Source organism: Carcharodon carcharias, chromosome 10, assembly GCF_017639515.1.
Source record: "Carcharodon carcharias isolate sCarCar2 chromosome 10, sCarCar2.pri, whole genome shotgun sequence".
Classification (NCBI taxonomy): domain Eukaryota; kingdom Metazoa; phylum Chordata; class Chondrichthyes; order Lamniformes; family Lamnidae; genus Carcharodon; species Carcharodon carcharias.
This window is the reverse complement of record NC_054476.1, coordinates 161,995,853-162,020,724: the sequence shown is the minus strand read 5'-3', so window position 1 is coordinate 162,020,724 and position 24,872 is coordinate 161,995,853. Positions and strand designations below refer to the sequence as shown.

General features: G+C 41.3%; 1 protein-coding gene across 5 annotated transcripts in view; it reads right to left on the bottom strand.

The window, feature by feature from the left end:
* nsrp1 (nuclear speckle splicing regulatory protein 1) overlaps positions 1–22,495 on the bottom strand; it is a 39,014-nt gene extending 16,519 nt beyond the window's left edge. The window contains exons 1-4 of one of the 5 annotated variants that reach the window (XM_041197169.1): positions 22,364–22,495; positions 11,159–11,243; positions 5,154–5,210; positions 1,575–1,703 (exon numbers count right to left, since the gene is read on the bottom strand). In XM_041197169.1, the coding sequence (XP_041053103.1) occupies positions 1,575–1,703; positions 5,154–5,210; positions 11,159–11,243; positions 22,364–22,383 (291 nt within the window). In that variant the 5' untranslated portion in view covers positions 22,384–22,495. Of the gene's footprint in view, positions 1–1,574; positions 1,704–5,153; positions 5,211–11,158; positions 11,244–20,772; positions 20,831–20,922; positions 21,223–22,363 lie in introns of those variants that run through there. The other 4 variants (XM_041197171.1, XM_041197173.1, XM_041197170.1 and 1 more) reach the window with 4 other exon arrangements.
* Between the last annotated feature and the right edge of the window lie 2,377 nt (positions 22,496–24,872).

Below are 24,872 nucleotides of genomic sequence, written 5' to 3'. Positions count from 1 at the left end.
TTTATTTTAAATGGGTCAGCATTGATATTACCACTAAAAAGTCTGGGCCAAACGCTTCAAGATTATTTTTAAAGGTCAATTATGCATTTGTTTGAATTGAGTGAATGGACAAAAAGGAAAACACCTGTTAAGCTATTAATAAAATAACTTCAATTTGAATACAAATTTAAAGTGTTTAAAAAATGTAATTATAATGTGTTTCTTTCAAATCCAAAGAGCAATAAAAACTTTATACTTCAAAAAAAATTCATGCATTGTCACTTTCTATGAGTAATTTCTATCTATGTGAACACCCAAAGCAAAAATAATTACTGAGCAATAATAATCTACCAGAAGCTTTAATTCTACAATTCTTTATTTCTAACATATTCCATATTTAAAGTGCTTCTTCATTACAAAAGTTTGTGTGGGCTTTCAGTCTATTGTTCACCTTCCCTCACACCACCCCACATGGTTAAACCCACCACGCCAATGGTTAACAGCCGAGGACCTAAGACAGGGATGACAAGAGAAAACATCCACCAGAAACCACTCTCACATTGTAGACCCCATTGCTTGTCTAGTCAGCTTTGATTGCCCACGGTGGCTGTACGTTCACTTTCTGGATTAGCCAAGGCCTCTGGTGCAGCCACCCAACGTTAGTGGAGTTGTCAAGACCACCCAAGACTGCAGCAGTGATGCAGTCCAAACAATGACTCACATTGTTGAGGAGTGTCCACTGCCTAAGCCTGAAAGTGGGTCTGAAGAATTCTATCTAGCCACCGACAAGGGTATTGCTGGGCTCTGTGACTATGCACATGCTAAATAATAATAAATTGCTCACCAATTAAAAATATTTGCAAAGTGCTTTCGATTAGTAATTAATTAACTAAAAAAAAAGTCTGTCTGACATAATAGTTTAGCGGCATATTAGGATATGGTTCATGTATATGCAATCCTCAAGCTTCCTCCATCAAGGAGCAAACATTAAATAACAGAAAATTCTGGAAATACACAGCATGTCAGACAATACCTATGAAGAGAAAAACAGAGTTAATGCTTTAGGTTGATAACCTTAATGCATATGTGGCCTGACAGTGACCACTTAAGTGCCTGAAGGACATTTGATTCCGTAAGGCCTCTTCCATATAACTGACAGGGGTTCCCTGCCAGCTCTCCAACCAGTAGGTGAGACCACTGTCGGCCTGACAAAATCCAGGCTGTTAATTCTGCTTCTCTCTCCACAGATGCTGCCTGACTGGTTATATATTTCCAGTATTATCTGTTATTATTACAGATTTTCAACATTTTCAGCGTTTAATATTTAAGCAAAACAATGGAGAGGTCAGCAGGATCAAATGAGAGCATGCAACACTTCATTTTAATCTACTGCATCATCTGATAGGTTATTCAGAGTAGTGCCAGCAGAACTAAGGCTATTTGACCTGCTTGTTCTCATATCAGAGATGACCATTGGTATGGAAAGTCCCAAGAAAAGGGATTGGGGCATTGGGTGGGAATAAGGATTTTTTTTTTTAAAAGAGAGAAGCTCAGCTGGCAAAAAAATAAAATAATTTCACAATTAGTACATTTACCTGTTTATTTGTACCGGACAATAACTTTGTGCTGCTTTCCAACTTCTTTTGTTGAAGGTCCTCATAAACACTGTCATACTCATAGACTGTGGCATCTTCCTCCAGTGCCTTTTGAATTTCTAACTTAGTCTGTTAAACAAAATTTACCAGATAGTGGTTAAATCATCAAACTTGAGATTTGGTAGTTTCATAAAAGGTGGCAACTTCTTTCATAAAACAGGAAATATTGTAAAACTAAACCAGTACAACAAGAAATCACAGAGTGTCACAAATGCAGGAACAGTCCAAAGCAATTCAGAGAAGTGTTATGCAGAATGCAGAACCAAAAGGAAATATTAATAAGTTCAAAGAAAAGAGGGAAGTGGATAAGCAGAAGGCTTTAGGGAGGTAATTCCCAGAGTGAGACATCCAGCTCGCAAAGGGCATGACTGTCTGATGAAGAGTCATACGGACTTGAAACTTTAACCCTGCCTTTCTCTCCACAGATGCCGTCAGACCTACTGAGTTTTTCCAGCACTTTTTGTTTTTGTTTCAGATTTCCAGCATCCGTAGTATTTTGCCTTTATGACTATCATGTGTTTGGGGCGGTGAGAGGGAAGAGGTGTGCAAAAAGATAGTCAGAGAAGTGGAGAATTTGCATAGGATGGGGGGGGCAGGGGAGAAAAGAGGTAGCGAGGATGCGGTGGCAGTGGGAGGGAGGGTGGAGGAGAAGAATGAGAGAGGGAAATAGAATGGAGGAATAGTAAAAGAGAAATTTGTATGACATTACAGACAGGGAGGGGGAAATCATGAAGGAATTTAGGAAAGAGTGAAGTTAGGTCAGGCAGTCCAATCAAACTGGAAAATGGAGTAGGGTTGATGGTAGAGGATGAAGTAGTCAACTGTGTCAAATGCACAGTGAGGTCAAGGCAGGATAGTGCGCCACAAATCACAATTTGGTACAGAACCAAGGGTTAGTTCTTTGGACGAGTCAAGACATTAAGCTAACACTCCATTCCAATGGTTCAACTGGATATTAAGATCTCTTGACAAGATTGAAAAAAAAGTTCTACTGACACCCTAGCCAACATTCATCCATCAACCACCACCACCAATGTGCCTACATTAAAAAAAAATGACTAACGCTCAGAATGTAATCTGCTGTCTGTGAGGTCCTTTGGGACAACCTGGAGTTGTGAAAGGTGTGAGAAAAACCTAACTTCAAGTAATTGTTGCATTCAACAGTGAATGCTCCTTGAAGTAATTCATTAGATGTGAATATTTTTTAGATGTTATGAGCAATAAGGCATTATATAAACAAGTTATTCCTTTCTTAGTTTAGCAATGAAAGGGTTACTTGTTGTGTGTGTTATCCATGCAATAACCTGGGAAATAATGAATACAGAACGACACTACATACACAAAACCATTTTACAGATGTCCACGATGTGTGTACATTGATCATTCATCTGATATGACTGAGACAAATCAGTGTTTTCCATGCAGGTTGAATATTTCATGTCCACTTGTAACTGGATTTTCTCTTTGGATCTATTGCTTCAAGGCCTCATTTTTTTCCCTCATTAAGAAATATTAATTATAACTTAATATTGAGCAATTTACTTGAAATACAGGATACCTTGCAAAAGACGCATTAAGATTTTGTTTGTAAATGTGTTTGATATAGAATGGGAAAGAGCGTGCTCAAATTCTAAATGACAAGGAAGACAGTTCCCACAAAGCCATATTTGGTCACTTAAAATAGAAATTCAGTTTTCAACTGTAAATAGATGTCTACATTAAAAGTATTTGGTGTTAGTGGGCATAACCATGTGAGATAACTTGGCAAATATGCTAAACCCATAAAGACTACATTGTGATTCATCTTAATACCTCAGTGATACATTTCAAGTTATCCAACTAAATATTAAACTATTCATTTAGTAGCACAGAACTTGAGTATTGCTGAGAGAAAAAAAAAGAGACATGCTGTCAAAGCTTCTCATCTTGCAATCTTCAGGGCAGATACACAAAAACATCAATTGCAAAGGGAAACAACAATTTACTGCTTGAAAAGAGAATGCTGATTGGTTGGCGAGTGGACTCTGATTGGTAGAGGCATTACCATGGAGAATGCATCAGGGAAAGGTTAACTGCCACGCTTTGGTTTAAATTCAAACCAGGCAGTTCGACTGTTGATTGGTCAAGGCATTGCCAAGGGGAACGAATCGAGGAAAAACTGCCCCCCCCCAAGCTTCCGTTTAGTTGAAAATGGTGCAATGCGTGGACATGCTGCTTCTGCCTGCAAAGGACAGGGCCCTGTGTGTGAATCTATGTAGCTCCTAGCCTGTGTAGGTGAGCCATACTGTGAGCTTTAGAATCTTATACTGGTTGTCAATGTAATTCCGAGCACAAATCAGGATTGTTTGACCAACTGCTGTCTAATCAAGGAGTCACATCTGATGCTGGAGACTATGGCCGGAATTTTTCAACCCCCTACCTCGCAGCAGTTTCCTTGCGGCAGGGCCAACGAGCCACTGAATTCTCCATTCACGTCGGCGGGACCGGAAGATCCCATCAGCGTGAGGGGGCTGGGAAGTTCTGGTCTACGTTTCGAGTTTTGCAAGCATGGCTGGATGGATAGTCAGCACTTTGCCTGTTGCGAATAGCCAAAGGGATGGGCCGTTTGATAAGATCGGCCAGTTGTTGGGACATACGGCCGGCATACCAGGCATCACACCGGCACTGAAATTCATATGCCACATTACTCATTTGCGTGATGGGCAGAACGTCTTTTTGGCTTGAAGGCAGCATCCTGTTAGCGGAGAATACCATTCATGTTGCTACTGCATAGCAGCAGCGTGAAACGGCTAGCCTCACCTGTTGCTCAGGTTTTTGAGACACCTTATCCTTCCAGGGCAACCTAAGATAGACGGGGCACTTTTGAGTTTGCATGATACACAGCAAGCTATGTTCTAACCAGTGTAGCCACTTTCCCACAGGATGGCTTTGATGCCCCCTATTTCAGCATCAAGCTTGCACGGTGAGCAAATGGCTTGGGCACACTTACGCAGTTGCTGATAAAGGCCAATCTTAAAGCGCATGGATCTGTAGGAAACCCAATGGGTTTACGGACCAGTGAAGATCGACTTGCAGTAGACAGTAGCATAGAACCCACTGGCAGATTTCTCAACCAGCACGTTGAGGAAAGGGAGCTCATTTAACTGCTCCATTTCAAAGGTGAATTTGAGCACACGATGGAGCCCATCATACATGCAGCTGCAGATTCAAACATAGCATAATATGTTTTTTCCCTCCTTTATTCTGAACCCTTTCTCCTTCATGCTACATCTCCTCAGTTGAGGAGACTGGCATATTCAATATAACCACATATGAAACTCAAGAAAACATTTTCTTGCACAAAATTTGAATTTCTGTAATCATTTTACACCAATTGCATTGAGGTTTTGCTGTGGAATTTACTGAAATGATTAGAATTCGTCACGGTTAGGTTAATTTAAAATAAATTTTGAATTAAATTGAACATGCCATTTTCTTAGAGGTTAAAAATTACAGTTTGAAAAGTTTAAACAAACGTACCTGCTTCATCATTTTTTTCTTTAGTGACTCCTTCTGAAGGCTCTCATTGACTGAAGTCTGCAAGCAGAAAATCAAAGTGTTGACTCAAACTCTTTATGTGGAATAATTTATTTTATGATTAAATGATAAAGCAACACTTTAATATGGAAATTAATCTGTCCAATGGAGACACATTAATATTCAAATTTAGAATTTAAATTGTGTTACAGAACTAAGAAACAGGAGTCTAGACATTGGGCTGCATATTATTAGCATAATATTTGAAATATTTGTACCAAATCATTAGAATGGATAAATGCCTCAACTAAAAATGTTAGTTTCATGCAAATACATGAAGCATTTGTGCCCTAACATTGCAGCATTGTATTGAGGCTATAATGTGAAGTGCATTCAATTTTAAACATGTTATTGTTAGGATGTGGCAGATCAAATCCACGAGGGAAACTTGATCGCGTGGTCACAACCGTCTTGCAATTTGTATTTTATTTCGAGATGTGTGCCTTGAATTCAGAAGTAATAAGACTACCACAACTTCAGAGGTTTTTAGAAAACTAAATTAAACATTTATTAACAAAAGAAAAGATTCCAAGCACTTACATAGGTCTACAAATTACTACTATAATAACTCCCATAACCCCTAATTAATCTGACTCCCAGTTACACCTCCGTTAAGGCAACAGTAAAAAAAAAAATAGATTTAAACAGGCCCAGGCAAAGCACACAACACCCTGGGCAGCAGAATTCAAAATGAGTTTTCTCAGCTTCGGTTCCTATAGACAGCAACTTGATGCACAGAGGCTGGAGGCTTTTCACACTTGTGTTAGGTCTTACAATGCCTTCTCCTCTTACATATAGCCTCATCTCCTTCATACGTTTCTCACTTTTTAGTGCAAATTCTATTGTTCCACTATGTCTTTGGAACTTTACCTTTCTGATAATATAAATCTTTTCATGGTGCTAATTTTATCAGTACCCTTTGGGAAAAATAAACACACTGTTTGGCTTAGCTTCTTCTGGTTAGGTGTAACATCTTACCATCTCTTTAAAATTCAAGCTATTCTGGTTTATCTAAAAATGCAAATTTTCCTTCCACCTCATTTTCTAAAACTTCAGCCATGCTTATGTAGTTAGCATTTCAAACCTAGCTTCTTTTTGATAACTCAAAGCCTCCAGACCAGCTGTCTCCAATTCAGTTAAATCCCTCCCCACACGTACATACATAGAGAAACTAATCCAAACCCCACTATTAACCCAATTTTACAATAAATCACAATAATATTATAAATTAATATATTTTCATTACACTATCAAAAAATGAGTGTGAATGATTTACTAGATCATCTGTATAACCTGCTTTAACAAAATATGCAATATAAAGAGGGGGACTGGTCTGTAGTTTTCTCAAAATTGGATCAACATAGATTGAATTTTTTTCCAGGAAGAAATACTGCTAAATCTTCATAGCACGAAAGACAAATTAAGGTGACTCACTTTCCATGACCAGTGCCACAGCACATCACATTCCTAGAGAACAGGCAATAAATATACAAATGGTGAAGGAGCAACTCAATTTACACTGATTACCTTGCCAGGAATATGAACCATATTTTATTAGCCCTTGGTCCACCAGAATCTACATCTGCCCAGGTCACACAATGAGTCACTTCAGAGGTGAAAAGGTCCAGGTCCTCAGCTAGAGTTCTAAATTGTTCACTATGCAGGTAGACAAGAGTGAGCCTGAGATTATTTCACTCTCACATGCTGCCAAATTGCTGAGCAGTGCCTTCTCAGAATGCAATCAACTATGAGTATTGAGTGAAGTAGAGTGAACTAAATTTATACTTCGGCATTTCTTAGCATTTGTGACTTCTTTCAGTTTAGGCAAGACTATGGGTGGGAGAGGTCAACAATGTTAAATTCACAGAATTGCCTACTTTCAGCTTAACTCCCAATAATATGAATAACCACAGGTTTGAACAAAAAGCTTCGAGTTCCCCCCAGATCCTAAAAGGTAATCAATCAATCAAAAGCCTGGAGGATAAATGAATCAAATACATTGTTGCACTCTACATAACAGGACTGGGATTAGTTATTACTGTAATCTGCAATCCAACCCAGATCTCACATATTTGACCATTTAAAAACAAAATGGAACTAGTAAATATCTCATTTGCTATCCTGGATGAAAGTCTTTCCAAAAATCAAATGCTCTAATTCACAATGAGGTAACTTTAAATCAAGGAGGAGTTTTAAAATGGGTTGGGAAATTGACATTGATCAGAGCAAAATTTCAAAAGGACAATTGAATGCTTTAGAGCTTTGTAAAGTAGGCAGAACATTCCTAAACCAAGAAAATGACATGACAACTCTGATGTGCTTCAAACATGCACTTTACAATGACTGTTCCACTAAGACAAGTCAGTGTCAGTTTAATGAAACCCTTCATTGGCTTACATTAAAACATTGTACTGTGTTGCAAGCTCCAGATACTGAGCAGTCACTCATACAGTACAGTATCCAGGACAAATGTTCCTTAGATAAAATAATATTTCTATGAATTGTGAGAAATTGGTCAGCAAAACTGTGTACTGTAGAAAATAATGAAGAAAACAATGAACCACATGTTTAAAGCTAAATCTTAGAATAAATTCTACAATTCACTTTGCTCTTTAAAAAAAAAACAAATAAATAAAAATGCAAATTCAACCACATCAGCAATTTATTACAATTTCCCAAGCCCAATGACTGATAGATATTTCCTGTTTTGCTAGATGCCTGCGAGATATAATCAAACCTTTATTAAATGTTCTGCTTCGAAGCACTGGTAATCTCAGTTTTTTTTAATACTGTTATAATAATAATAGACAGCATTTCACCTCACTCATCTGGAAAAATGCTAATAATTCATTTGTCAGAGGTTCTTAAAACAAGAATACAAAATAGCAAATGAACCAGAAGCTGGTTAGTACAGTGCTCGTTTTCAAAAACAAAGTCTTTGGATATAAATATTGCACATATAAAGATAGTCATGTTAACATTTTTTTTTTGAGAAGGGTATTTGTAGCGGTGGAAAAGCCAGTCAGTTCTACACAATCATAACTCCACATTAAGTGCATTTTAATATAGAAAGAACTAAAGCAAAGAAGTAAAGAAAGGACTAAATTCAATCGAGTGTAAATTGATCAAGCTGGTAATTTGTGGCATTGGGTCATTGTGTCATGTGCAGTGATTAAATCAAATCAGCTATATTTCTATGCTGGCTCAGGTCTCAAATAAAATATTCCAGAGAGACGGACAGACAGAGAGAGATGGACAGACAGACAGAGCTGGAGATAGAAAAAAAATGTAATTTCCTGCAATTTTAGCCATTTTAATCATGAATCCTTTGCCCCATGGTGTAATGCAGAATATTCTGCTGCCATTCCCAGGCACAATACAAATTATGTTTATGGAAGTTTAATAACTGGTGCTCAAATTTTACACTAAATCTACTTCATCTTGTCTCCTCTCTCTCTCTCTCATTTCCTTCCCCCACAGCAAAGCGTATAGTAAAGTTTTTGCAGAACATTCAGAGCCAGCATTGAATATCAAAACTGACATGAAGCTTCATACTTCACAGGAAATGAAATTCCCTACCTGCTATGATTTGACTTATCTACATCATTCACAAAATATTACTAAACTAATGAAATGATTTTGTGCTGGAGAAATACACATCTTATCTCCTCGAGATAAAATCAAAACAAAAACAATGTTTTATTGCTTTTGGGGCACTTTGGGCCACATCGAGCAATGTTGCAATGAAAACCAACTTTCTTATTATACTTACAGACAAATTATTAGTTTGTTTGTTCAATTTGATTCAAGAACTGTTTTCCAAACACTATGAGGGCTCTTTGCTCCATTGAAAAGTAAACAATTTTATATAAAAGTGTAACAATAGCAAACATTTGGTTTAGCTTATTTATAAAATGTTAATTTTTACCCCTTTGTATTTGATTATTATTGAAAGAGGCTGTAGCATGTAAAGGACTTTGAAGATGGAACCATCCTCCAACTCTGGTATCCCTAGCTTGTCTACACGTTTATTCGGAAAAGGGAATAGTTTGTTACGATGCAGGAAGTTTAAATGTTATCACCATATTGTTAATTCTGAATAATCTACAGCTTTACAGATATTATGTCACCAATTAAAGTGAGCTAATTGAAGTTTTGAAAGATTAAATTAGAATTATTGGCAGGGATTGTATGCTATTGTTTAATAAAAGCTTAGATGTAATGTTTGATTGGGGGGTGGCCAGATGGACTTATGCAATAAGTCTATACAATAAGTCGAGCCAAACAGTAATTGAGCCACAGCCAAAAGGAACATCTGTATTTAGCATAGTCGTTGTTTTGGCTGGATTGGCTCTGCAACTGGCCTCAGCACTTGAGTTATTGGGGTGGAGAAAAAAAAGACATATCCCTAATACCCACAAAGTTATGCCTCAGCAAGAACAGAAAGAGTAAACTGGACAAAACTGGAAACAAACGATAGGAATACTGGAGTTAATCAATGTATTTATTGTTTCACCATGGTTGTGAAGGAGCCTGCTGAAGGATGGGTTACACACCTACTTTCAAACAAATTATATAGTGCTTTTAACTTTATAAAACGTCCCAAGGTGCTGCACAGGAGGGTTCTGAAGCAAAAAATCAGACACCGAGCCACATAAGGAAATATCATCGCAAAGGTAGCCGAAAGCTAAGGAGTGTCTGAAAGGCGGAAAAGGAGGCAAAGGCAAAGAGATTTAGGAAGGGAATTCCAGAGGCTGGAACCTCTGCAGCCGAAGACATGGCCACCAACAGTGGAGCAATTAAAATGAGAAATCTTCGAGAAGTCAGAATTAGCAAAATGCAGGTATCTTGGAGGGTTGTAGGAATTGAGATTACAGAGATAGGAAATAGACAAGGTCATGGAGGGATTTGAAAAAAAGGGGATGAAAATTTAAAAATCAAAGTGTTGCATGATCTGGACCCAATATAGATTTTAGTCCATGATTTTGTAACTTTCTCTTTAATATTTTAAACACCACACTCAAAAGCTGGATTTGCAATGTCCTTAAAATTAGCATGTACGCTTTGCTGCCACAATACCTCTTTGAAGGGGCCAAAGTATTATTAAATGCTGATATCTTGATTCAAAGTTGCTAAGAGATGATAATACTACTTCTCGCAATCCCTTTCAGGATTTACTGCAGGAAGATAACTGCATGCTTTTTCTCCAAGCTCAAACTGTAACATCCAAATGTTCTCTCTCTTTTTCATTATGATCTCTAAATTAAAACCCAACTCCAACTTCAAAAACAACAACAGTTGAACTTTGTTTAATTTAATGTTTGAAACATCACTACCGTACGCATCATAGAACCATAGCAAAGTTACAGCACTGGAGGCCATTCGGCCCATCTTGTCCATGCCAGCCCGAGGACACCCAGGTGCCCTTTCTAATCCCACCTTCCTGCACCCGGCCCATAGCCCTGCAGCTTACAGCACTTTAGGTGCAGATCCAGGTACTTTCTAAAAAGAGTTTAAAGTTTCTGCCTCTACCACCAATTTGGGCAGCGAATTCCAAACACCCACTACCCTCTGCGTAAAAAAGTTCTTCCTCATGTCCCCCCTACACCTCCTGCCACTTATCTCGAATCTATGTCCCCTGGTTCTAGAATTCTCCATCAAGGGAAACAATATTATCCTGTCCACTCTATCTGTTCCCCTCATAATTTTGTACACCTCAATCAAGTCACCTCTCAGCCTTCTTTGTTCTTAGGAAAATAACTCCAACCTATCCAATCGCTCCTCGTAGCTACTCTTTTCTAAACCTGGCAACATCCTTGTAAACATCCTCTGCACCCTCTCCAGAGCTATTACGTCCTTCCTGTGATGTGGTGACCACATCTTGTTGCAGTGGAAAATGGGAAATAAAAAGATAATGCAACATCTGCTTTATAAAATATCTAATTTACCTCATCATCCGAATCCTCAAAAATAGAGTGTTTAGACAAGGCTATAGTGTTCTGCTTTGTCTTCTTGGGCAAAATTAGCCCATATCTGTGAAGAGAGAAAGAAAATGACTGTAAATTACTATAAAATGTAGCAGCAATGTTAATAATCCAGGCTAATGCAATTCTCCATCTGGTGCTGAGGCCAAGTGGAGCAAGATTAGTTCCCCAACTGGGTTTTGAGGTATTCTGAGTGGCATCAGGCTCTGACTTCAGTGTTGCACTTTTGTTTCATTGCTCAACTGACTTTGCTTGAAACGCAAAATGGTAATACAAGTGTAGTCTCACAAATTTCTTTCCAGTCTATCACTCACTTCTCCTATGTTTCATGTATTCTACTTTGCTGACTTTGTTTTAAACTGAGGCAATTAAAATAAGGGTTTAAAAATGTTCATATATTGCAATCTTTGGCTAGTTGCTTTTTAATGATTGTGAAGTTTAATGGAGGATTAGATTGATGCTGCAGTTTTTCTTTCACTAAAAACAAATGGATTGAGTATTGGATATGCTACAATTGTCCCAGGATCAGGAGGACCAATAACCCAAGAGGCTGGGCATGGCCAGATGATCCCACTGCAAAGTAACTGGATAGATGTCTAAATAAACAACCATGTCATAAAGTTGGGCAAGGATTCTCTTTCAACCTTGTTTAGCAATGCTGTTTGCTAAAATGTTTAAGTTAATCAGTATGTAAAAACAAAAGAGGTGGTATATGTGTAAACATTAATCCTAAGGTAAAATAGTTTGACAAGGAAGTAGAAGTCAGACTGGACAACTGGCCCATGAGCAGCTCCAAACATAACAACTGATAACAGACGTGGGACATCAGGGGCGTTAACTGAGTATGTTTGAAGGCTTATGCGCCCCCAGAGGATTGTGAAACTGATCAGGCAAACTGATCCTGGGGAAGCGATCCTGAGCATGCTCTAAGGCCACGATCATGGTAGGCTTTTCTCCATGGTTTGAAAAAAGAACTCGATTTGACTATTGGCACTTTGTATTAAAGAAAAATCTCAATAGTGTAATGAGGCCTTGTCAATAATGAACCCTAGGCCCACCCCCAAAAAAGGGTATAAAGTATATAATTTAGAAGACCCCAGTGCAGCTGGCAAACTGCAGAACTCTTGAGAGTGGATCCATGCTGACTTCAGTCTAACACACTTAGATAATTCATGAAGATGTGAGGCACCAGAGAAAGGAAGAGGAACTGTTTTCACAGGTCGGTCATCTTGCCCGACCTGGGCCGGTACTCGTTAGTTGTCATGATCGTACGTTTCGGCTGTATAACTAGTGTGTTATAACCTGTCTTGAACGTTGATTAAACACAACATACCAATCATATTGGTCAAAGCTGATCTTTTGTTTCAAAGAGTTAAAATGATAACACCTGGTAACACCCAGCAGGTCAAGGGTGAACCGGTCAGTCACGGAGAGAACATTTCATTCCAGAAGCAGAGAAGTTCTACTAAACCTTCCTAAATCACTGATTAGGCCTCAATCAGAATACTGTGCACAATTCAGGTACTTCACTTTAGGAATAACAGCAGAAGTCTGTGTGTGGCTGATCTGATTCATATTAAACATACACCCATCCAAACATCAGGCAAGACCACATTACCTTGACGTGCTGTGTGAAAAAATGAAAAAGAATGACAGATATTTGTGTGGAACAGACTTGTTATAGATCCTAATGAACTGAAAACAAGTCTACTCAGTTATGAAGTATTCTGGCCAACATTAACCTAACCTTTAACCAGGCTGATCAGTCACTACCAGTAATGTAACCGGTACATTCTAATCTGACAAGTGAGGGAAGGAGACTTCCTTTATTTCTGGGCTTTGTTTATTTCTTAAAGAAAGCTTTAAATCAAATTTTACCCAAACGAACATTTCTTCTGCTGAAACCCTCATTCATGCCTTCATTACCTTTAGACTTGACATTTTCCTGGCTGGTCTCCCAACATTCTACTCTCTGTAAATTTGAAATCATCAAAAACTCTACTGCCATCGCACTAATTCCTGTTCCCTATCACCCCTGTGCTCACTGGTTTACACTGCCTCCCAGTCAAGCAACGATTTTGAAATTCTCATCCTTGTTTTCTATTAGCTCCATGGCTTAGCCCACCCCCTCTCTCTTTAATCTTCTCCAGGCCCACAACACTCAGAGATATCTACACTCCTCCAATTCTGGCCTCTTGAACATTCCTGATTTTTACCAGCGCCATTGGTGGCCAAGCCTTCAGTTGCCCAGGTCCCAACCTGTGGAATTACCTCCCTTCACCTCATTTTCCTCCTTTAAGGCGCGCCTTAAAACCTACTTCTTTGACCAAGTTTTCGGTCTTTTGCCCAGATATCATCTTATCATCTTCAAGGGTGAACCGGTCAGTCATGGAGAGAACAGTTCATTCCAGAAGCAGAGAAGTTCTACTAAACATTCCTAAATCACTGATTAGGCCTCAATCAGAATACTGTGCACAATTCAGCCCCATACTTTGTTTTATACTGTTCCTGTGAAGCACCGTGGAATGTTTTATTACGTTAAAAGCACGATGTAAATAAGTTGCTGTTTGATTAACTTAAAGAAAACCAATAACCTACTGTGAAAGGATCAGCCTTTTTGGTAATACTTAGGGTTTCTTAATTTGATTATCCTTACACTTGAGCTTTGTTCGGGTCAGTAATATTTTGCCTCACTTTTTGTCACTAACTTGGCAATGTAGATTTTCCTTTGTGTTACTACTTTCCTATGAAAATACAGTGCCCGCTCTCTGCTGCCACCAAGCAACATTTATGGCATAAACTCAGAAACTAAACAACACTGCACCAAAAACAGTAGGACGCAGATGTTAAAATTTGGGTTTTTAAATCAAACACTTCGGTTTTATTCTAACAGCCTGGTAGCTTCCATTAGCAAAAAAAAGAGTCTCATATGAACCAAAATCTGCACCTTTAGACGGCATCGTGCGTAGGCTAGCGTGCTGAAGTTTAATAATTAGGGCTGAATTGCAGTTTATTGTTCACTGAAGAATACTGTACGTGTGATATTCAGGCTCATCGTGCTCTCCAAGCCCTTTCCAAAAAGCACAAAATAACACACAGACAACCAGGTGCAGGCTAATACCATGTCAGATTTACTTACAGATTAAATACAACATGCATTTATATATAGCACCTAGTAAAACATGCCAAAGTGTATCACAGGGGCAATCATCAACCAAAATTAGACACGGACCACAGAAATACTAGGGACTTAAAACGTACAGCTAGAGGCAGAATGACAGAAAGATTTAGGGAAGGAATTCCATTGCTCATGGCCTTGGCAGCTGAAGGCGCAGTCACCAATGGTCCAAAGAAAACTGGAGGAGCACAGAGATCGGGCAGGGTATGGGAATTTAAAAAAAACAAAAATCAGGTGTTGCTGGACTGGGATCTATTGTAAGTTGGCAAACACAGGAGTGATGGTTGAATGGGCTTACTCAGTGCAAGTTATGGTAGGGTACAGGCAACAGAGTTTTGGATGAGCTCAAGTTTACCTCACAGAAGCCCAAAGAGTGCAAGTGCAATAACCATACCTACACAGTGAGTTAGCTAATCCGGAGCACAATGGCTGTAAACTGCAGAAATGAGGCTGGCCCCAAAATAGAAGGGCTCTTTTGATATAAAAGGAGGTTCACTTGATGCTCAAATGATTTTATCCCTTCAGATGGTTAGACAACCAAAAAGTTAATCACTTAGATGCCTGGGTGGAAAAAAGAGTAATTTGAATTTCTCGGATATCCGATAGTTTGTTTTTGACATCTGACAATAATTAAAACCTCAACACAATGTGGACTCCTGGCTGTCCCCACCACATTCACACTCCTGTGAGGTGCCTTCGGGTGCTTTACTGTTCACCATATGAACTACCCTTCGCCTTTCAAAGAAATAATAATTTGATTACCTTTGTAGCTTTTCCCCCCCATCTGCAATTCCTAATACAAGTTCCAAGAAAACATTTGGGGATAAAACAAACATATATACACACACATATGGCCTACAGGATGAAAACTCTGCTTCCGTCATAACAGGGTCTTATGCATAATTCTTTACAACACAACTTTGTTACCTCAGCTTTCCAACAGGGGAAACCATGGACACTAAGGAATTCCTTGGAGGGAGGGGGAACAAAAGTTAAAGGGCAAATTATTCTTCGTCACTCTCATTTACCTCATAGGTGGCAAGCTCAAGTACAACAATGACAAAACCAAAGCAAACACTTAAGGAATATGCAGCTTTCTCAGACCTTTAAATAAATTAAAGTATACTTCACTAAATTCTTCAACTTTTATTCCTATTCTGTGGAAATACTTTGCAAGAGGTTTACACAAATAAGAGCAAATTGTTTGTTTTCCTTGCAGCAATCTAAATTAACCTGAAAAGCAGCTCCCACCTCATGTAATATAACCTTGCCTTATCGAATCCAACTGCAATTTCCTCCTCAAGTTTACCTCATAGAAGCCCGAAGACTGCAAGTGCAATAACTGTCCCTACACAGTGAGTTAGTTAATCCAGAACACAATGGCCAGAATATTCAATTCTTTTCATTCACTGAAGCACTGAAGCAATCGCTTTACCCGTTATCAAACTTCATTACATGAAAATTTCTGAAGATCTGTTTTACAAATAGTTCAACAAAAAAAATACGATGACAGAAAGATCAGTTAAAATGGGCCTAAAGCAAACAGTCACATCTAGACACACATAGTTTCTACATAAACTCTGAATTTATGCAAATGACTTACTTGCATAGACAACATTTCTCTCACTCAAAATTTAACCTATTGTACAATATAAATACTATGGCAGTTTGAGTATCTATGCGATAGAACCCACAGTGTTGAACAGCAATTCCTGATTACTTTAAATTCTATAGTTTATAATTTTAACTGAGAAACTTTATTTTCCTCTCCAGCTTTCTTTTTCAGTGGTGTATAGTTCCTGAGGGACCAACTGCTCAGCAATATCTCTCACAAATCTGCACTCTTCAAATGTGAGCCATAAAATGGCAGCCAGAAGGATGTTCAAGAATATCACAACTGACTCCAATTCTGTTCACACATACATTGATATTCAGGAGCCTCTACTAGAAATGCAATCATGAATCAAAGCTTATTTTCCCATATCTACCCTGGGGCCCTGCGGCCAACTATTACCCCAGATAAGATTCACTAAATAGCATACCAGAGATTATACCTGGTACCTTGTTGGTTTGGAAATTAAATATTTTAAATTGCTGTCTTTTATTGGTACAGTGGAAGTGGCATAATGGTTATCAAGGTGTGGGCAATATTAAGTGTATTATGGTATTGCACAATCAGGAATGCATAGACCACTTTTCATTGCTAATATATCTTACACCACACCCCAGAGTATGTTAAAGAGTAATTCAATTAAGTCGTACAAAACCCATCAGCAAATTACAAGAACAAATCTTAAGGCATTGAACTTCACTGCTGGGTATTTATTTGCATTGGCTTGATATACTACATAAAGGACTTGTCATTCACACGTTAAGCGTTTGTTTTGAACTGGAAATACTCAAATCGCATAGTTGCAATGGAGTGATAAGACCCTGAAGGGTTCGAGCCCAAGTGTCAGTTAACATCACTCAGCACATACTACAGTGTGAAAAGGATATTCCGGTAATGGTGCACTCATTGATGCGTAAGACGATTTTGTGGTCTCACCACTTTAAAATTATTTCCACAAATTGTAAGTAAATTTTTGTACCCACTACATTAGGCATGAAGAAAACACAGATCAGTATGCTAGCACTTGTGTGCATGTCCTGCAGTTACAGAAGTTGGAACACCCAAATAATTCTAAGAAATAGTATAACTGGAACAATCAAATGACTACGCCCCTTCTAAGAAAGGTTGCCCATCTCCTTTTAAAAAAAGATATGAAAATAAAGCCAATCAATTCATGAACTTATTCAATGTTGTGTTATTTGGTCCAGCTTCAACAACTCACCATTACTGTTCACTTCTGTGTAAATTACAAACTGCAGATAAACAAGATTCATATTTAGGTCTGTTACATGAATGCCTGGCATGACATATCAATGACTTTAGTAATCAGTGTGCAAATCCCATGTGTATTCTACAGGCAGTAAATAGGTTTATTTTATTTTACGCAGGGTATGTTGCTACAGATTACTTTCCTTAGGATGACATCAAAAGCACTACATAAATGAAAGCTGTTGATGGACTTTGAGCTAACCTGTCATCTTGCACACAAAGGAATTGAATCCAAATCATTATAATCTGCATTCCCACCCTGTGGTTTAGTTTCTTGACGTTCTGTTGCCTGAAGTGGTTCTCAGCACAATTTGGTGTTCTGTTTGAGTTTCTGCTGTTTATTATGGAATCTATTGTGATTCCCTGCTAACATGGACATGATGGGAACAGCACAAAAGCAAAAAAGAACCAGATACTAGGATTTATGTGCAACTAAACAGACGCAAAAGAATTCCTATCAAAATCTTTTTACACGTATAAAATGGATGATATTTTGAATAAAAATAACTCTGTAGAACTTCCTTTCATTCCATCCTACAACTTTCAAAAAGCTGCATGCCTTTCACACTTCAATTGTATTTATAGTTATCACACTTCACCGAAATTCTACCAACATTCAGGACTGGGTCAAAATCCTGGAACTCCATCCCTAACAGCACTGTGGGTGTACCTACACCACCATGGACTGCAGTGGTTCAAGACAGCGGCTCACCACCACCTTCTCTTTGACAACTAGCGATGGGTAATAAAAATGCTGGCCTCGCCTGGCGACGCCAACATTCCATGAAAGGATATTTTTTAAAAAACACACATAGGCCTGCCAAGGGCCCCCCAGCCTACTACTTGGCCCCTAGGAAACACACCACAATACAAAAAGCAGCTGGTGGAATGTTTTCATTTAAGCATAGTATATTGTGATATGACTTATTAATAAATATAACAAATTTTAAAATTCTATGGGCCTTTTTATTCATGAACTTTACTAGGTTTGTTCACCCTGAGTAGATGTCACCCTTGAATCGAGGGACTACTTATGATAATGCTGACATGTTTGTGTTTTAATGATTCGGGAATGGAGAGGAGTCAGAAGGAGAGTGGTGACGATACTTAGAGCCCTAAAAATTCTTAGTAAAGCTCTGCCAATAACACCAAATTCACTATTTGTGGTAGCCACAGATTTTTGCCTTTCCAATCTTTCAACTCATTCAAATTGCTGCAGCCCATATTCTGACCAATATAAGCGCTATGTACCCAACAGCCTTTACTGTGAAGGCAATTTCAAATTTCTCAACCTTAGGCAGAAAGAATGAACTTTAACGTAATATAGCATCTTTCACAACACCAGGTCATCCAAAACCCTATACAGCCAATGAAGTACTTGAAAGCATAGTCGCTATTTTAATGCAAGAAATACAACAGCCAATTGGTGCAGCTAACTCCCATGAACAGCAAAGATAAATAAAATCATAGAATATTCCAGTACAGCAGAGCTGTCCAATCTAGTCCCACACTCTAGTTATTTTCTCCTACAAATTAGTCCTCTGCAAGTATGCATACAGCTGCATTTTGAAAGTTTCTATGGAACCTTCTTCCACTACCCTTTAAGATAGTGTTCTAAATCTTAACAAACCTCGGTGTGAAATATTAAATCTACGTCCACTGGTTACTGAACCACTTGCCACAGGAAACAGTTTCACTCTAATTGCTCTATCAAAACCTTTCAAAATTTTGAATTTCTCAAATTTGTTCAAGAGATGTAGGTGTCATTGGCAAGACCGGCACTTTTTGCCCATCCCTCACTGCCTTTGAAGAGGTGGTAGTCAGCCATCTCCTTGAACCACAGCAATCCATGTGGTCAAGGCACACCCATAGTGCTGTTACGGAGGCTGTTCCAGGATTCTGACTTGACTTAACAGCAAAGTTGATACATATCCATTGGATGGGAGCTTGCAGGTGGTGTTTCCATGCACCTGCTGCCTTTTTCTAGATGGTAAAGGTTGTGGATTTGGAAGGTGCTGTCAAAAAGCCTTGGCGTGTTGCTGCAGTGCATCTTGTAGATGGCATACAGAGCTGACACTGTGCACCAGCGGTGTAGAGATTGTGAATATTTAAAGTTGTGGATGGGGTGCCAATCAAGCAGGTTGCTTTGACCCAGAGGGTGTCGAGCTTCTAAATTTTGTTGAATCTGCACTCATCCAGGCAAGTGGGGGACATTCTATCGCTTTGATGAGGTGTCTCCTGCTCCAGAGGAGAGCAGCACGGCTTCTCCAATCTCACCACAAAATTAAAGCTCCTCGTCCCTGGTATCATCTTGCTAAATCTCCTTCTGTAACCTCCACAAAGCTTTGACATCCTTTCTAAAACGCAGTGCCCAGACTTTTAGACAAAACTCCAGCTGAGGCCTAACCAGTAATTTGTAAAAATTTTAGCATGATGTCCTCATTTTTGTTTTCAGTACAACTACTTACAAAGCCAAGTATCCCAAATGTTTTCTTAACTACCTTACCAACTTACCCTGCAATCTTCTAAGAATTGTGAATGTACACCCACAGGTCCCTACACTCTTGAATCCCCCTCAAAATAGTGCCATTTAAATTATATTGCCTCTTCACGCTTTCCTTCCCAAAGTGCATTACTTAATATTTATCTGCATTAAATTGCATCTGCCATGTGTCTACCTACTTCACCAGTCTATCTCCTCCTGAAATCTGTTACAATTGCCCTTAATAATTACTACATTGCCAAGTTTTGTGTCATTAAACTTTAAAATTGTATTCCCTATACCCAAGTCCTGGTCATTTAAGTAACTAATGCAACAACCCTAATACTGACCCTTGGGGGAATACACTGCATGTTTCTCTCAAAGTCAGAAAAACATTTGTACACTGCTACCCTCTGCCTCCTATTCCTCAGCCAATATGCACCCAAATTATTACCATCCCCTTAATCCCATGTGCTATTTTCCAAATAATTCCATTACATGTTATTTTGAGCGCAATAATCTAGACTAACACTTGATCAAATGACCAGGTAACTTTTTTGCAGTGACATTAGTTGAGAGATAAATATTCACCAAGAAACAATTGAACTCCCTTTCTTTTTTTGGAATAGGGCGAAGGGATCTCTAACAAAGAAAGCAGACAGGGCATCAGTTTAATGCCTCAGCTGAAAGACAATGCAGCAATCCTTCAGTACTGCACTGAAGTGTCAGCCTAGACTGTTGTGCGCAAGGTTCTGCATTGAGCACACAACCTCTGACTCGGAGGCTGGAGTGCCACCAACTGAGCCAAATTTCTCCATGACCTCCTCCTGTCCGAGCTTAGGTATTTCCTGCTGCTTTACATCACTGCACACATCCTTCTAACATTGCAGTTTTCTTCAACCACTTATGCCTCCAGTTGAACTTCAGCGACTGTTCGTTTACAGCAATTACGCTTGTGCCCACCCTCTACAAAATTCTCCACTTAGTCCCTCCAATTTTTTTCCAAAGCCCTTTCGTCCTGTCAAAGATTTCCTTACTTGTTCCAGTTCCCCACCTGTGCTTCTCCACTTCATTTCCACTGTAATAAACGACTCAAAGAGGGTCACCTTCTGCGCACAAAGAGTACAATATAAATGTGGTGTGTTATTTCTGGACTGCACCTTCAGTCGCCAGTGCCAGTCTTTTACCTGCATTTAGGACGTACCCAACATTGGTAGTTTAGGTATTGTCCAGGTATCTTGTTTTGATTGTCCCTCTTTGAATTCAAGCTGCCACCTCAGGGAGGGCATGAAAATACTTCAAAGTGGTTTTGATTCCCTGTCGACTGAGAGCCACAAGCCCCAAAAGGGGTGAGCGTGGGATTGTGGGGGGGGGGGGGGAACAGACAGACACAAACTGGCTTTAAAAACAAAAACATCCTCAAAGTTATTTGAATGATTTCTATCCCTGATCTGCCCAAGTGGGTGTTTGTTGTTTCTGTTTTGGTCAATAAGGTGACTCCAAGTAGCAGCAGCAGCAGGAGGAGGAGGGAGGAGGAGGGGGGAGAGGAGGAGGAGGGAGGGGGGTAGGAGGAGAGGAGGGGGGAGAGGAGGAGAGGAGGAGGAGGAGGGAGGGGAGGAGAGGAGGAGGAGGGGGGAGAGGAGGAGAGGAGGAGGAGGAGGGAGGGGAGGAGAGGAGGAGGAGGGGGGAGAGGGGGGAGGGGAGGAGGAGAGGAGGGGGGAGAGAGGGGAGGAGGAGGAGGAGGGAGGGGAGGAGAGGAGGAGGAGGGGGGAGAGGGGGGGAGGGGAGGAGAGGAGGGGGAGGGGGGAGAGGAGGAGAGGAGGAGGAGGAGGGAGGGGTGGAGAGGAGGAGGAGGGGGGAGAGGGGGGAGGGGAGGAGGAGAGGAGGGGGGAGAGAGGGGAGGAGGAGGAGGAGGGAGGGGAGGAGAGGAGGAGGAGGGGGGAGAGGGGGGGAGGGGAGGAGAGGAGGGGGAGGGGGGAGGAGGGGGAGGGGGTAGGAGGAGGGGGGAGAGAGGGGAGGAGGAGGAGGAGGGAGGGGAGGAGAGGAGGAGGAGGGGGAGAGGGGGGGAGGGGAGGAGAGGAGGGGGAGGGGGAGGGGGTAGGAGGAGGGGGGAGAGAGGGGAGGAGGAGGAGGAGGGAGGGGAGGAGAGGAGGAGGAGGGGGGAGAGGGGGGGAGGGGAGGAGAGGAGGGGGGAGAGAGGGGAGGAGGAGGAGGAGGGAGGGGGTAGGAGGAGAGGAGGGGGGAGAGAGGGGAGGAGGAGGAGGAGGAAGGGGAGGAGGGGAAGGGAAGGGGGAGGGGGAGGAGAGGAGAGGAGGGGAGGAAGGGGGGGAAGGGGGGGAGGGGGAGGGAGGGGAGGGAGGGGGAAGGGGGGGAGGGGGAGGCCGCTGGGCCTCAGGCTGCGGCCGGGGACAGAGGCCTGAAGAGCGGCTGGGGGGGGGAAACTGAGGCCGAGGCGGCTGAGCTGGGCCCGGGACCCGAGACCCGAGACCCGAGACCCAGGCCTGAGGCCCTGACCCGGGGCCCCGGGAGCCTCCGGAAGGTCGGAGCCGGGGACCGGGGGGGGGAGGAGGAGGAGGAGGAGGAGGGGGCCGGGCCGGGCCGGGCCGGGCCGGGGGGAAGGTCACTTACTGTCTGACAGGCGCCGCCATCCTCGCAGCCGCGGCCTCCAAACTTCCCCCCGCCCCCTGTCCGCCTCCCGCCGCCGGGGGAGCCGCCGCCGCTCCGGTCACAGCCCCGGGTCCTAGTGCCGGTCGCGCCCCCGTACCCCTGACACACGCTCCAGCTGCAGCTCCCCGGGTCCTAGTGCCGGTCGCGCCCCCGTACCCCTGACACACGCTCCAGCTGCAGCTCCCCGGGTCCTAGTGCCGGTCGCGCCCCCGTACCCCTGACACACGCTCCAGCTGCAGCTCCCCGGGTCCTAGTGCCGGTCGCGCCCCCGTACCCCTGACACACGCTCCAGCTGCAGCTCCCCGGGTCCTAGTGCCGGTCTGTCCCCGTACCCCTGACACACGCTCCAGTTCCAGCCCCGGGTCCTAGTGCCGGTCGCTCCTCTTTCGCCAGACTCACGCTTCAGCTGCAGTTCCCGCCTTCTCCGCTGAGCTGAGCCCCGCACGGGGACCTGAGAATAAAACAAAAACCTTCCTTACCGAATGGGACCAACAACCTTTATCTTATTAAAAATTAGACCATCACATTTTCATATTTATTTGCCCCAAATATAGGGAATGTGTTTAAATGTGAAAAGGGGGAGGGGAGGGGGGGCTTACTCAATGAGGTCAGGGTTGAGAAAGCACCTACATTTGCATAGCACCTTTCACAACCTTGACATTCCCCCAAGCCCTTCGCAGCCAATGAAGCCCCCTTTTGAAGTGTAGACATTGGAAACCCAGCCAATTGTACACACCAGCTCCCGCAGGCAGCAAGGTGATAAGGACTGTTGAACAGGTTTCGGGGGGGTGTTGAGTGAGGGTTAAATATTGGACGGGGCACTGGGGATAACCCAGGGATAAAAGCAAAGAACTGCGGGTGCTGGAAATCCAAAACAAAAACAGAAACAGAATTACCTGGAAAAACTCAGCAGGCCTGGCAGCATCGGCGGAGAAGAAAAGAGTTGACGTTTCGAGTCCTCATGGCCCTTCGACAGAACTAGTTCTGTCGAAGGGTCACGAGGGCGCGAAACGTTAACTGTGTTCCTCTCCGCCGATGCTGCCAGACCTGCTGAGTTTTTCCAGGTATTTCTGTTTCTGTTTTTGTTTTCGCACTGGAGATAACCCTCCTGCACTTCACGAAATAAGGCCATGGGATCTTTCACGTCCAACACTGGAGCATCAGCCAAGGTTTTTCCCTGTTCAAAGCCTGGAGTGGGACTCAATCCCATAACGTTCCAACTCAGAGGTAAGAGTGCAACCAACCAAGCCACAGCTGGCACCTGATAGTTGATGACATTTAAGGTGGAGAAATGTAAGTTGCTACGTTTTCTGAAGTATACTAAATGGTAGATCTTTGATAGAAGTGAAGGACATACTTGGCCACATTACAATGAAAGAGAATCCAATACTCGATAATTCTGACAATTTAGCAGATTATTAAAGCATTTCTAACCCACTTTTTTTTCTCATTATTTGAGGACATCCTTCTGAACATAATAATTACCTTGGACGCCTATGTTTATAAATCCTTTGACCCTGCCGCAAATAATGACTGAAAGCTAGAACACATATTAGCAATCATGGTTTTTTGGCCAATACACCAATGCAAATTCATGACAAAGATATTTTATTCAGCATTATTTAATCTACAATCTGATTTGTTGTAGATTTTAGTACTTGATGGATTTAACTACTTAAATCAAATTTGAAGATGTTTGGCCCATTTTATGCCTATTTCCAAGAAAAAAAAAATGTGGAACCTTGCAAATTTGCTATACTGAAAATATTTAGCCCTTAATGCATTTAAAGTAAAATCATTAATGGAACTTATAGTTAATATAATGAAGAGTACAACTAAAATAGGTTAAAATTTAACATCAACTAATAGTTGACTCATTTTACCTTTCACTCTTCCTTTTCCTCTTCTCTCTTGAAAGCCACAAATCATATTGACCTATCACTCCATAGTAAGAAAGTCTTATTGAGATTGACATCTTTTATGAATGTGTATGGAGAGTATCATTTGACTTTTCAACCATCAAGCATCACTTGGTATGACAACTTGGTTGGCAAATGCATTGCCTGAAATTGAGCTATATGGCCATAAAGGTCCCAGGTTGTGATTGATCTGTGCTATGTTAGCTAAATTCAACTATTCTCCCCTGAGGTATGGATGAGAAAACTTAACCAGGATTCTGTTTGCCATCCTGTGACTATTGGAAAGTGTGCATGTGTGGATTTTGGCAGAGAACAGTATTGGTGTTACCTGTGATACCACTATTTAAAGTCAATTTGCCAACGCTCAATACCAAGTTTGAGCCATGAAAATTTGTCAATTGGCTGTGGTTCTGGATGGTGGTTGGACGCGGGTCAAGTACTTCCAAGAGAGCAGGGAGGAAACTGGAGGGAGTAAAGGAAAAAAGAAAACCTTCTCAGTGCCAAATATCCACATATGTGAACATCCAGGAACAGTTGCTAGATAGTTGCCA